Source organism: Pristiophorus japonicus, chromosome 13 (genome assembly GCF_044704955.1).
Source record: "Pristiophorus japonicus isolate sPriJap1 chromosome 13, sPriJap1.hap1, whole genome shotgun sequence".
Lineage (NCBI taxonomy): Eukaryota > Metazoa > Chordata > Chondrichthyes > Pristiophoridae > Pristiophorus > Pristiophorus japonicus.
Genome location: NC_091989.1, coordinates 128,853,577 through 128,867,854, shown reverse-complemented (window position 1 = coordinate 128,867,854; position 14,278 = coordinate 128,853,577). Strand labels below are relative to the sequence as shown.

Genomic DNA, 14,278 nt, shown 5'->3' with positions numbered 1-14,278 from the left:
AATAGGCATTAGCATTTTAAAGAGGCAGATTAACACATTAATCCAGGCTTTGGTATGCAATTTTCATACTTTGCCGCCATTAAAAACTTCACAGTGTGAAACTCTTAATGAAGCTAATCGCAGGGTTTTATTTTTACTTAGTTAAGTGATAATGGGCAGTCTAGAAACGTTATTTCTGATTATTATTCAGAGGCTTACCATTGAATGGTGTGCTAAAAAATACTTTATTAAAAATTAAATATGCATCTTGCATACATATTACATATGTAGAAAAAAAGTTCAAAAATGCAAATGACGCAGATTATTCAATCACAGTTATTAATTATTAACAAAGCCTTGTGCAAGGGTGATTGTTCAACGGTGTTAAAAAGCAGGAAAACAAATTCCTTGGAAGGAAAACATAAGATGGAAATGAAGAAAATCAAATAACCTTTATAAATCTTAATTATACTGCATGCAAATGGAAATGAACTCATTTTAGTGTTTTACAAGAAAGCAGGTTATCCATATTGAAGCGCCTGGTTCTGCGTGGTTTTCCAGTTGTCTTTATTCGTTCTCCTCATATACTGAACGCAATGCCTTCAATGCCTCCACTGTAACTTTTAATTTCCCAATCACCAATGTGCTGTCCTGGGAATCAACAACTGCAAAGAAATCAAAATGTCATGTCCTAAATGATTCATTACAGGTTGCACTGAGAACTACATGATTCAGTACGTGTGTTTAATGATCTGAATTAGTTTTAAACAACACAATGCAAGACTTGCACGCACATATATACACACACATACAAAAACTCATACAGTTTTTAATATCTATCTACACATCAAGTTATTTTGGTGCTCACATATGGAGGATCCCAACAACAGGTAATCTACCACTTTTTGTATACTATGTCAGCATGAAGCACATCAGATCAGACACAGCAAGGCCAAATACAAAATAAAGATGTCTCTACTCTCCCTCCAAACAATGTTTCTTAACCCCATGGAGACCCTCTATTGCACAAGTTTGATTTCCCCCCCTAACCATTTCTTACCATCCTTATGGGATCTGAATGGAGACAAACTACATCTTAAATAGAAATGACAAAGCAACAAAAGAATACAGGGTGACATTTTCTAACATCCCATGCCACCAGCATTAAAAGTGTAATCTACCCGTTTCTCTTCCCCTTCAATATGATTCTGTTTTTACTTCTCTCTACCGTTTGTTTGTGCAACCATAGTTAGGGAGAGGCACCAGTATTGGGACACTAAAAGTGGGTGAAAAAAAAAATAAATTGTATTTCTATAGTCACTTTCACAAACTCAGGTCATCCCAAAGTGCTTGACAGCAAATGAAGTTCTTTTTGAAGTGTAGTCCCTGATATAATGTAGGAAACATGGCAGCCAATGTGTGCAGAGCATGGTCCAACAAGCAATGAAATAAATGACCAGATAATCTGTTTTAGGTGTTGGTTGAAGGATAAATTTTGGTATAGGTCACCAGGAGAATAGAGAAAGATATCTGCAAAAGCACAGAGCTGGGTGAATCACAAAACAAAGTGAGTTGATAAATAGAGTGAAGATGGGAATTTGGTGAGAATAGGAATTCGGTGCAGAGGGGGAAGGAGGTGCAAGTCATTTAAGCCAAGTGACAACAGTAAATAAGTCAATATATAAATAATGAATCAGTAATTAATTAGATCTAAGGGGATAAAGTTAAAATTAACTAAGTAGAGGATACCAACATTAAAGGAATCTGAATTGCATCAAATAAAAATCTGGTATACATAAATACTAAGTAGGAGTTAAGGGGATACTAAAATAAAGAAGTAAATAAACAAAAAAATAAGACAATTTAATTACAAATTAATCTGAAATCAAAGCTAAATCCATCTACTAAATACAATCGAGATCTCAAATAATTCTATTAGATCTAGAATTAAATTACTACTAACAAATAAATATTAGAAATGGCAGTGCAGTCTGTTAGGATTGTACTATGTGGGAGTTTGTGGACAGTGAGACTGTCCCAGATTGCCACATCGACAAGAAATGTCTCGAACTTGAGACATTCCAGCTCAGAGTTGTTGAGCTGGATTGTGAGTTAGAGACACACTGACTCATAAAGGAGGGGGTGGAATTTCTGGATCATTTTCTCCAGAGTACAGTCACACCTCAGAGGAAAGCACAGGTGCAAGGGGAGAGTGTGACTGTTAGTCAGCAGCGTAGGGGGATTCAATAATTAGGGTGATAGATAGTATCCTCTGAAGCCACGATCGAGAGTCCCGAAGAGTGTGATGCCAACCTGGTGCCAAGGTAAGAGATATCTCAATGTGGCTGGGAAGGAATTTGGAAAAAGAGCGGGAAGATCTAGTTGTCATGGTCCATGTCAGAACCAATAACATAAGGAAGAAATGGGAAGAGGTCCTGCTATTCATTTTATTCTTTAGCGATTCCAATCATACCACAGGCTAAACATCCTCCAGCATAAAATAGAAAGACTTGCATTTATATAGCACCTTTCACAATCACCGGATGCCACAAAGCACTTTACAGCTAATGCAGTACTTTTTTTGCAGTGTAGTCACTATTGTAATGTGGGAAACACGACAGCCAATTTTGGCACAACAAGCTCCCACAAACAGCAAGGTTATAATGACCAGATAAAATGTTTTTATTATGTTGATTGAGGGATAAATATTGGCCAGGACACCGGGGATAACTCCCCTACTCTTCTTTGAAATAGTGCTATGGGATCTTTTACATCCACCTGAGAGAGCAGATTGTGCCTTGGTTTAATATCTCATCCGAAAGATGGCACCTCTGACAGTGCGGCGCTCCCTCAGCACTGCACTGGAGTGCTTAGATTTTTGTGCTCAGGTCCCTGGATTGGGGACTTGAACCCACAACCTTCTGACTCAGATGAGTGAGCCACAGCTGACATTATTAGGGGTCCATGTACACAGATCATTAAAATGTAGTGGTGACCGACAAAAAAAAAATCCAAAAGGTTAATGGAATGTTAGACTTTATATCTAGAAAGCTAGAATATAAAGGGAGGAAGTTTTTCTACAGCTATATAAAGCCTTAGATAGACCTAGTTAGACATCTGGAGTTCAGTGTACAGTTCTGAGCACTGCACCTTAGAAAGGGTATACTGGCCTTGGAAGGTTTGCAGCACAGATTCATCAGAATGTTACCAGGGCTGCAAGGGTTAAATTACGAGGGGAGATGACATAAACTAAGCCTGTTTTCCTTCATTACAACAGTGACTATGCTTCAAAAGAACTTCAGTGGCTGTAAAGCACTTTGAGATGTCCGGTGGTCATGAAAGACGCTATATAAATGCGAGTCATTCTTTTTGAAATATAGATGGTTAAGGGGTGATTTAATTAAGGTTTTCAGGATTTTGAAAGGAATTGATGGGGCTGAGAGAACCTTTTTCCGCTGGTGAGTGTCTAGGACAAAATGACATAACCTTAAAATCAGAGCCAGGCCATTGAGGAGAGAAGTTAGGAAACACTTCTTCACACAAAGGGTGGTAGAAGTGTGGAACTTTCTCCTACAAAACACAGTAGATGCCAGCTCTAATAATAATTTAAAATCTGAGAGCAATAGATTTTGCTAGCCAAGGATATTAAGGGATATGGAGCCAAAGCAGGTGGATGGATTTGGGAGACAGATCAGCCTTGATCTCACTGAATAGTGGAACAGGCTCGAGAGGCTGAATGGCCTACTCCTGCTCCTATGTTCCTTGCTTTTCTTTGAAATAATGCCATGAGATCTTTTACGTCCACCTGAGAGGGTAGTTGGGGCCTCAGTTTAATGCTTCATCTGAAAGATGGCACCTCTGACAGTGCAGGACTCCCTTAGTACTGCACTGAAGTGTTAACCTAGATTATGGGGCTCAAGTCTCTAGCACCCACAGTCTTTTGGCTCAAAAGCGAGTGTGCTCCTCCTGAACCACGGCTGAAGCACTGGAACTCTGGCAGATTGGAGGTATAATTGAGATTCAGGCAGGCTAGAAGCTGCGCAGGGATTCAGCTAAGTTGGCAAGTTAGAGCAGCTTCATTAATAGCCACTACGTAGGGGCTTGGTGGGAAAGGATGCTGAAGCTGGTGCCATATAGTAGCAAAAGAGCTGGGAGGTTTCTGACAATCTCCATGTTGCACCAACTAAATATTGGGAAGACCGAAACCATTGTCTTCGATCCCTGCCATAAACTCCATTCCTTAGCCACCGACTCCATCGCTTTCCATGGCAACTGTCTGAGGCTGAACCAGAATGTTCGCAACCTTGGTGGGCTATTTGACCGAGATGAACTTCCGATGACATAGCCATACAAGACCACCTATTTCCACCTCGGGAACATCGCCCAACTCCGCCCTGCCTTAGCTTATCTGTTGCTGAAACCCTCATCCATGCCTTTGTTACCGCTAGGTTTTACTATTTCACAACACATTCCTGGCTGGCCTCCCACATTCTACCCTCCGTAATCTTGAGTTCATTCAAAACTCTGTTGCCTATGTTCTAACTCGCACCAGGTCCCGTTCACCCATCACCTTGTGCTCGCTGATCTACATTGGTTCCTGGTTAAGCAATGCCTCGATTTTAAAATTCTCATCCTTGTTTTCAAATCCCCATATGGCTTTGCCGCTCCCTATTCCAGATGAGCCCCACCATTTCTGGCATTAAAATGAAGTTGAGGCCAGTCATGATCTTATTGAATGATGGAGCAGGTTCGAAGGGCCAAATGGCCTACTCCTGCTCCTATTTCTTATGTTCTTATGTTATGTTCTATCTCTATAATCTCTTCAGCCCCATAACATTCCAAGATATCTGTGCTCCTCTAATTCTGGCCTCCTGAGCATCCCTGATTTTAATCACTCCACCATTGGTGGCTGTGCCTTCAGCTGCAAAGGCCCTAAACTCTGGAATTCCCTCCATAAACCTCTCCGCTTCGCTTTCCTCCTTTAAGATGCTCCTTAAAATCTACCTCTTTCACCAAGCTTGTGGTCATCTGCCTCTAATAGCTCCTTATGTGGCTAGGTGTCAAATTTTATTTCATAACGCTTTTGTGAAGCGCATTGGGATGTTTTACTATGTTAAAGGCACTATATAAATGCATGTCAGAGGAGTAGCAGATCGAGAGACCTATAAAAGGCCCGAAAGTTCGGGCAGTCGGAGGAGCGGGAGATCGAGAGGCCTATAAAAGGCCCGAGAGTTCTGGAGTTCGGGCAATCGGAGGAGCGGGAGATCGAGAGGCCGATAAAAGGCCCGAGAGTTCTGGAGTTCGGGCAATCGGAGGAGCGGGAGATCGAGAGGCCGATAAAGGCCCGAGTGTTCGGGAGTTCGCGCAGTCGGAGGAGCCAGCTGGTGCAGGGGCAGAAGGTAAACAAAGAAGTAAAAAGAAATTGAAGTGTGACGTCACAGCCAAGCGGATAAGTGATTGGCTGGTGGATTGGTGAGTATTTTATCTTTTTCTTTTTTTTCTTATCAGTAGGAAGCTTTTGGCAGGGTTGCCAAATTAAGTTAATCTAAGGGTTAAGTCATGACAGGAGAGCCCAGATCTGTGTCATGCTCCTCTTGTGCTATGTGGGAAATCAGGGACGCTTCCAGTGTCCCTGACTACTACGTGTGCAGGAAGTGTGTCCAATTGCGGCTCCTGACAGACCGCATTGCGGCACTGGAGCTGTACATGGATTCACTCTAGAGCACCCGCAATACTGAGGATGTCATGAATAGCACGTTTAGTGAGTTGGTCACACCGCAGGTAAAGGTTACACAGGCAGAAAGGGAATGGGTGACCAGCAGGAAGAGCAGCGGAAGGAAGGTAGTGCAGGGGTCTCCTGCGGTCATCTCCCTCCAAAACAGATATAATGTTTTGTGTACTGTTGGGGAGATGGCTCATCAGGGGAAGACAGCAGCAGCCAAGTTCATGGCACCATGGATGACTCTGCTGCACAGGAGGGCAGGAAAAAGAGTGGGAGCGCAATAGTGATAGGGGATTTTATTGTAAGGGGAATAGATAGACGTTTCTGCGGCCGCAAACGAGACTCCAGGATGGTATGTTGCCTCCCTGGTGCAAGGGTCAAGGATGTCTCGGAGGTGCTGCAGAGCATTCTGGAGGGGGAGGGTGAATAGCCAGCTGTCGTGGTGCATATAGGTACCAACGATATAGGTAAAAAACAGGTTGAAGTCCCACAAGCTGAATTTAGGGAGCTAGGAGTTAAATTAAAAAGTAGGACCAGTGCCACATGCTAGTCAGAGTAGGAATAGCAGGATAGTTCAGATGAATACATGGCTTGAGGAATGGTGCGAGGAGGGATTCAAATTCCTGGGACATTGGAACCGGTTCTGGGGGAGGTGGGACCAGTACAAACCGGACGGTCTGCACCTGGGCAGGACCGGAACCGATGTCCTAGGCGGAGTGTTTGCTGGTGCTTTTGGGGAGGGTTTAAACTAATATGGCAGGGGGATGAGAATCTACGCAGGGAGGCAGAGGGAAGTAAAAAGGGGGCAGATGCAAAAGGTAGGAAGGAGAAAAACAAAAATGGGGGGCAAAGAAATGAAGGGCAAAAATCAAAAAGGGCCACATTACAACATAATTCTAAAAGGACAAAGAGTGTTAAAAAAACAAGCCTGAAGGCTCTGAATCTCAATGCGAGGAGCATTCGTAATAAGGTGGATGAATTAACTGCGCAGATAGCTGTTAACCAATATGATGTAATTGGGATTATGGAGATATAGCTCCAGGGTAACCAAGGCTGGGAACTCAACATTCAGAGGTATTCAATATTCAGGAAGGAAAAGGAGGTGGGGTAGCGTTACTGGTTATAGAGGAGATTAATGCAATAGTAAGGAAGGACATTAGCTTGGATGATGTGGAATCTATATGGGTAGAGCTGCGAAACACCAAAGGGCAGAAAACGTTAGTGGGAGTTGTGTACAGACCACCGGACAGTAATAGTGAGGTTGGGGATGGCATCAAACAGGAAATTAGGGATGCATGCAGTAAGGGTACAGCAGTTATCATGGGTGACTTTAATCTACATATAGATTAGGCTAACCAAACTGGTAGCAGTACTGTGGAGGAGGATTTTCTGGAGTATATAGGGGATGGTTTTCTAGACCAATATGTCGAGGAACCAACTAGAGAGCAGGCCATCCTAGACTGGGTCTTGTGTAATGAGAGGGGATTAATTAGCAATCTGGTCATGCGAGGCCCCTTGGGGAAAAGTGACCATAATATGGTAGAATTCTTCATTAAGATGGAGGGACACAGTTAATTCAGAGACTAGGGTCCTGAACTTAAAGAAAGGTAACTTCAATGGTATGAGACATGAAATAGCTAGGATAGACTGGCGAAGGATATTTAAAGGACTGACGGTGGATAGGCAACGGCAGACATTTAAAGATCACATGGATGAACTACAACAATTGTACATCCTTCTCTGGCGTAAAAATAAAAAGGGGAAGGTGGCTCAACCATGGTTAACAAGGGAAATTACGGATAGTGTTAAATCCAAGGAAGAGGCATATAAATTGGCCAGAAAAAGCAGCAAACCTGAGGACTGGGAGAAATTCAGAATCCATCAGAGAAGGACTAAGTGTTTAATTAGGAGGGGGAAAATAGAGTACGAGAGTAAGCTTGCAGGAAACATAAAACTGACTGTAAAAGCTTCGAAAGATATGTGAAGAGAAAAAGATTAGTGAAGACTAATGTAGGTCACTTGCAGTCAGAATCAGGTGAATTCATAATGGGGAACAATGAAATGGCAGACCAATTGAACAAATACTTTGGTTCTGTCTTCACTAAGGAAGACACAAATAACCTCCCGAAAATAATAGGGAACCAAGGGTCTAGCGAGAAGGAGGAACTGAAGGAAATCCTTATTAGTCAGGAAATTCTGTTGGGGAAATTGATGGGATTGAAGACCGATAAATCCCCAGGGCCTGATAGTCTGCATCCCAGAGTACTTAAGGAAGTGGCCCGAGCAATAGTAGATGCATTGGTGGTCATTTTCCAACAGTCTATAGACTCTGGATTAGTTCCTATGGATTGGAGGGTAGCTAATGTAACCCCATTTTTAAAAAAGGAGGGAGAGAAAACGGAATTATAGACCGGTTAGCCTGACATCGGTAGTGGGGAAAATGTTGGAATCAATTATTAAAGATGTAATAGCAACGCATTTGGAAAGCAGTGACAGGATCGGTCCAAGTCAGCATGGATTTATGAAAGGGAAATCATGCTTGACAAATCTTCTGGAATTTTTTGAGGATGTAACTAGTAGAGTGGACAAGGGAGAACCAGTGGATGTGGTGTATTTGGACTTTCAAAAGGTTTTTGACAAGGTTCCACACAAGAGATTAGTGTGCAAAATTAAAGCACATGGTACTGGGGGTAATGTATTGATGTGGATAGAGAACTGGTTGGCAGACAGGAAGCAAAGAGTAGGAATTAACAGGTCCCTTTCAGAATGGCAGGCAGTGACTAGTGGGGTACCGCAAGGTTCAGTGCTGGGACCCCAGCTATTTACAATATACATTAATGATTTAGACGAAGGAATTGAATGTAATATCTCCAAGTTTGCAGATGACACTAAACTGGGTGGCAGTGTGAGCTGCGAGGAGGATGCTAAGAGGCTGCAGGGTGACTTGGACAGGTTAGGTGAGTGGGCAAATGCATGGCAGGTGCAGTATAATGTAGATAAATGTGAGGTTATCCACTTTGGTGGCAAAAACAGGAAGGCAGAATATTATCTGAATGGTAACAGATTAGGAAAAGAGGAGGTGCAACGAGACCTGGATGTCATAGTACATCAGTCATTGAAAGCTGGCATGCAGGTACAGCAGGCGGTGAAGGAGGCAAATGGCATGTTGGCCTTCATAGCGAGAGGATTAGAGTATAGGAGCAGGGAGGTCTTACTGGAGTTGTACAGGACCTTGGTGAGGCCACAACTTGAATATTGTGTACAGTTTTGGTCTCCTAATCTGAGGAAGAACATTCTTGCTATTGAGGGAGTGCAGCGAAGGTTCACCAGACTGATTCCCGGGATGGCAGGACTGACATATGAAGAAAGACTGGATTGACTAGGCTTTTATTCACTGGAATTTAGAAGAATGAGAGGGGATCTCATAGAAATATATAACATTCTGACGAGATTGGACAGGTTAGATGCAGGAAGAATGTTCCCGATGTTGGGGAAATCCAGAACCAGGGGTCACATTCTAAGGATAAGGGGTAAGCCATTTAGGACTGAGATGAGGAGAAACTTCTTCACTCAGAGAATTGTGAACCTGTGGAATTCTCTACCACAGAAAGTTATTGAGGCCAGTTCATTGGATATATTCAAAAGGGAGGTAGATGTGACCCTTACGTCTAAAGGGATCAAGAGGTATGGAACGAAAGCAGGAGTGGGGTGAGCAGCCATGATCATACTGAATGGTGGTGCAGGATTGAAGGGCTGAATGGCCTACTCCTGCACCTATTTTCTATGTTTCTATGTTGTTGTTTCCCTTAGCCGGTTGGAGAAGGGGAATAGGAGCGCTGGTATACATATATAATAAATATATATAATTATATATATTTTTTTCTTTGATTTCCCCTCTTGACCTTTTCAAACTCATCTTATCCATGAGACCCACTTCCTGCTCTCTTGATCCTATTCCCACTAAACTGCTGACCACCCAACTTCCTTTTCTGGCTTCCATGTGAGCCAACATTGTTAATGGTCCTCTGTCCTCAGGTACTGTTCCCCTCTCCTCAAAAAAACAACCCTTGACCCCACTTTGCTTGCTAGCTATCGCCCCATCTCCAACCTCCCGTTCCTGCCCAAAGTACTTGGACGTGTTGTTGCCTCCCAAATCCGTGACCACCTTTCCCTGAATTCAATGTTTGAATTCCTTTAATGTGGCTTTCGCCTCTGCCACAGTATCGAAACTGCTCTCATCAAAGTCACAAATGACATCCTTTGTGACTGTGACAAAGGTAAACTATCCCTTCTCATTCTTCTGGACCTGTCTGCAGCCTTTGACACAGTTGACCACTCCATCCTCCTCCAATGCCTCTCCACCAATGTCCAGCTGGGTGGGACTGCACTCGCCTGGTTCCATTCTTATCGATCTAATCATAGCCAGAAAATCTCCAGCAATGGCTTCTCTTCCCACTCCCGCATCGTTACCTCTGGTGTCCCCCAAGGATCTTTCCTTGGTCCCCTCTTATTTCTCATCTGTATGCTGCCCCTTGGCGATATCATCTGAAAACATGGAGTCAGTTTCCACCTGTACACAGACAACACCCAGCTTTACCTGTCCGCCACTTCTCTCGACCCCTGCTTGGTATCTAAATTGTCAGATTGTTTGTCCGACATCCAGTACTGGCTGAGCAGAAATGTTCTCCAATTAAATATTGGGAAGACCGAAGCCATTATCTTTGGTCCCCGCCACAAACTGCATTCCCTAGCCACTGACTCCATCCCTCTCCTTAGCATCAATCTGAGGGTGAACAAGACTGTACGCAACCTAGGTATCATATTTGACACTTAAATGAGTTTCCAGCCACATATCCGCAGCATAACTAAAACCGCCTTTTTCCACCTTCGTAACATTGCCAGCCTCCGCCCCTGCTTCAGCTCTTCTGCTGCTGAAACCCTCATTCATGCTTTTGTTATCTCTAGACCTGATTACTCCAACTCACTCCTGGCCGGCCTTTCACATTCCACACTACGTAAACTTGAAGTCATCCAAAACTCAGCAGCCCATGCACTAATCCGCACCAAGTCAAGATCACCCATCACCCCTGTGCTTTCTGACCTACATTGCTCCCAGTTAAACAACGCCTCGATTTCAAAATTCTCATCCTAGTTTACACTCCATGGACTTGCCCCTCCCTATCTCTGCAAGCTTTGTCAGCCTCACATTCGCACATGTCTGCGCTCCTCAAATTCTGGCCTCTTGAACATCCCTGATTATAACTGCTCAACCATCGGTGGACGTGCCTTCAGCTGTGTGGAACTCAGCTCTGGAACTCCCTCCCTAAACCTCTATACCTCTCTTTCCTCCTTTAAGATGCTCGTTAAAACCACCTCTTTAAACAAGCTTTTGATCATCTGCCTTAATTTCTTGTCTGGCTCGGTGTCAAATTTATCTGTTTGTCTGTAACACTGTTGTGAATCGCCTTGGGACGTTTTACAACATTAAAGGTGCTATATAAATAAAAGTTATTATTATTATTATACTCAAACTCAGCAGCCCCGTGTAAAACTTTTGAAATGCTGTTTTCGGGTTGCTTCAAGGTCGGCTGGCCAATCCCCAACTGTGACACTCCACCCCCATTTGAAGCAGAGAGCCACACAAAGTGAGATGTGCCTTTGGAATGAAGAACAATCACCTGTGAAACACCAGCTGGCAGAAACAGCTGAGCTGTTGGTGAGGAATGATAAAGATAGCATAGCACTGCTGCCTTTCTCAATGGGCGTGCAGCAGGCTTACATTCACCTCTCAGCAGCGCTGTGCCCCTCTATTCCGAAGCTGACTCAGCAATCCATCGTACTGCTGGTTCCAACTGGAGCGGAGAGCATCGCTGCTGGGAATGAAAGGAGAATGTATGCCTGCCGTGCTCTGGCTGAGAGCTGGCATTCGGTCTGTCTGATCAACTCTTGTTGATGGCGGATTTCACAGAGTGATTTCTTTTAAATCAAGAGCTGCTGATTGGGTTCGAGGTTGGGACGTTGGTCAGATTCTGCCTGGAGGCTGAATACCAATGTTCCCTCTAAGTTTTTTTGTATTGAGTGGGCCACAAACTCCTTTGAGCACAACTTTTTTGACTGTGGGCAAATTTTATAATAATTTTTACAACAGCAACAGCAACCACTTAAAAGCATATACCAGTAATGCCATATTGCCATCCCCACTGTCTCAAATCATGAGAAAATCAGACAAAGTTCTATACAAATTTAACATGACTTCTCTGCTTTTGAATTCTATTCCTCTAGAAATGAACCGCAGTGCTTTATTTGCACTTTTATGGCTTTTTTAACCTGTGTTGCTACATTTAATGATTTGTGAATCTATACCCCTTGATCCCTTTGCACCTCTATCCCATTTAAACTCCCTTATTTTCCAAGGATTAAGTAGCCTTCCTACCAAAATGCAGCACCTCACACTTATCTATAATGAAATTCATTTGTCATTTACATGCCCATTCTGCAAGTTTGTTTATGGACGAATTAATTAAAAGCTTTTAGTTCGTCATGTGCAAACTCTATTTAAAAAAAAATTACTTGTCAGAAATGACTGAGATATAAAGGAACTGCATAACATAATGCATTAACACTTCAGAAATGTCACTCAGTTACATGGTTATGCATCGACAAACAATCCAAAAGCCCAAGGGAAGCTAAAAGAGGCATAGCTATTCGTGCAATTTGTATTAATTCTAACGTTTTCAACGTATTAGCCCATCCCTCATGTCACTATAGCAATGGCTCCACAAGCAGCAGCTTTCCTATAGCGCTGACGTGCTGCTGTACGTTCACATAAGTAATTAGAATATTGATCACAATGCAACCAGACAACCAACAAATATGAAGTGCTGTAGTTCTTTAGTTCGCAGTATTAAAAAGAATTGAACAAAAACCAGTATCCGTATTTTCAACTTCAATCACTTCCATTAATAAACGTTGTCTTCTTGAACCAACACACCCTCATGTAACATGTCAGAAATGCAGCACTTATTCAGAAAAATACATACATAATTTGCATTACCGAATTAAAAACAAAAAGCAGGAAAGGCTATGAGTTACTAGAAATAAACATTCATCTTTCTTACTGGACAGGAGAATCAATCAGACTGACTTGGAAATGTTTACTAATTTTTTTTTGTAAAGTTATTAATTTACAAATTATGCTTCTAATGTTTTTCAATCATTCTCCACAATATTAATCTCTGCTCTTATCACAAAAACTGTTGAATTAGTTTAGGTACTTTGCAATTAAATATTGGGAAACAAACTTCATTGTACCTGTACTCTCAATTTTTAATCTCTTATTTCAAACATTTATACCAAATTCTCTTCCTGTCTCTCTTTCTCTCCCTCTCTCTATGTCTCTGTCCGTATCTTTGTAAAGAACATCGGAGCAAAAGGAGAAGCAGAGAATCAGTGTTGGTTCAGGAGAGAGCTTTCCTCCCATTTAAAAAAAAATTTGAAATCCAGTCAATGTTGAAAAATGAGCAGAATGATTTCTCTCTTAGGGGAAATGCTTCTTGACAATGCTTTCCTATTTGTGTTCTTGTGATAATGAAGGTGCTCATATCAGATACCAGCTCCAATAACCTGTTCACAATTAACTAAATGCCCTTAGTGTCCCAGCTCATTGTAATCCTGAGCGATAACTGCCTGCAGGTTTTAGAGGAGACAATTAAATGAGGCCCTGTTGGTGGATGGTAAAGATTTTTTTTTAAACCGCTGTGTAAGAAGCTCAGGGAATCTCTCTTTCCCTCCACAATCTCTCTCCCCAGTCTCTCTCTCTCTCCTTCCCTCCCCCCCAGTCTCTCTCTCCACAACCCCCCCCCCCCCGTCTCTCTCTCTCTCTCCCCACTGTTTCGATCCTCTCTCTCTCCCCCAGCCTCTCCCTCTCTCTTCCCTCCCCACCCCAGTCTCTCTCTCTCCCTGCTCTCTCCCGCCCCCCAGTCTCTCTCTCCCCCCACTGTTTCAATCCTCTCTCTTCCCTCCCCGGACACCAACGGATCCAGTGACTTTCCCGTTACGGAGCCGAGGAAAGCGTGACAATGCTCGCTAAAACTGTAGGGTACTGTGCCTGTGGAGAAGGCCACAAAGATGTTCGTGGTGATAATCAGAATGTTGTGTATTGGGCCCCTACCCTGTTCCAGCTGCTGTCCAGTTCTCTGCGCGGTCTTTCAATTCAAGTGCGCGAGAGCTCAGGGATTAATGCGCGGTTAGAGACAACAGTGCTGAATACCCCTGATGATGGGAACAGCAACAACATATTGCAGCTTCAAATGGAAAAAAACAACAAATGTTCATCTAAATTATACAAAGTTCTACATTTTGGAGAGATTTCTAATCCTTTTCACATATATGCTTATGTTTAAAACAGAGATGAGGAGAAATTTCTTCTCTGAGGGTTGTAAATCTATGGAATTCGCTGCCTCAGAGAGCTGTGGAAGCTGGGACATTGAATAAATTTAAGACAGAAATAGACAGTTTCTGAAACAATAAGGGGATAAGAGGTTATGGGGAAGTGGAGCTGAGTCCATGATCAAATCA

At 42.8% G+C, this 14,278-nt stretch overlaps 1 protein-coding gene across 3 annotated transcripts in view; it reads right to left on the bottom strand.

The window, feature by feature from the left end:
• Nucleotides 1–339: 339 nt before the first annotated feature.
• The window catches only part of rpgrip1l (RPGRIP1 like), a 291,830-nt gene continuing 277,891 nt past the window's right edge, over nucleotides 340–14,278 (bottom strand). For all 3 annotated transcript variants that reach the window (XM_070897996.1, XM_070897997.1, XM_070897998.1), the window contains one exon: nucleotides 340–644. In XM_070897996.1, coding sequence (XP_070754097.1) covers nucleotides 547–644 — 98 coding nt within the window. In that variant the 3' untranslated portion in view covers nucleotides 340–546. The remainder of the gene's footprint in view (nucleotides 645–14,278) is intronic.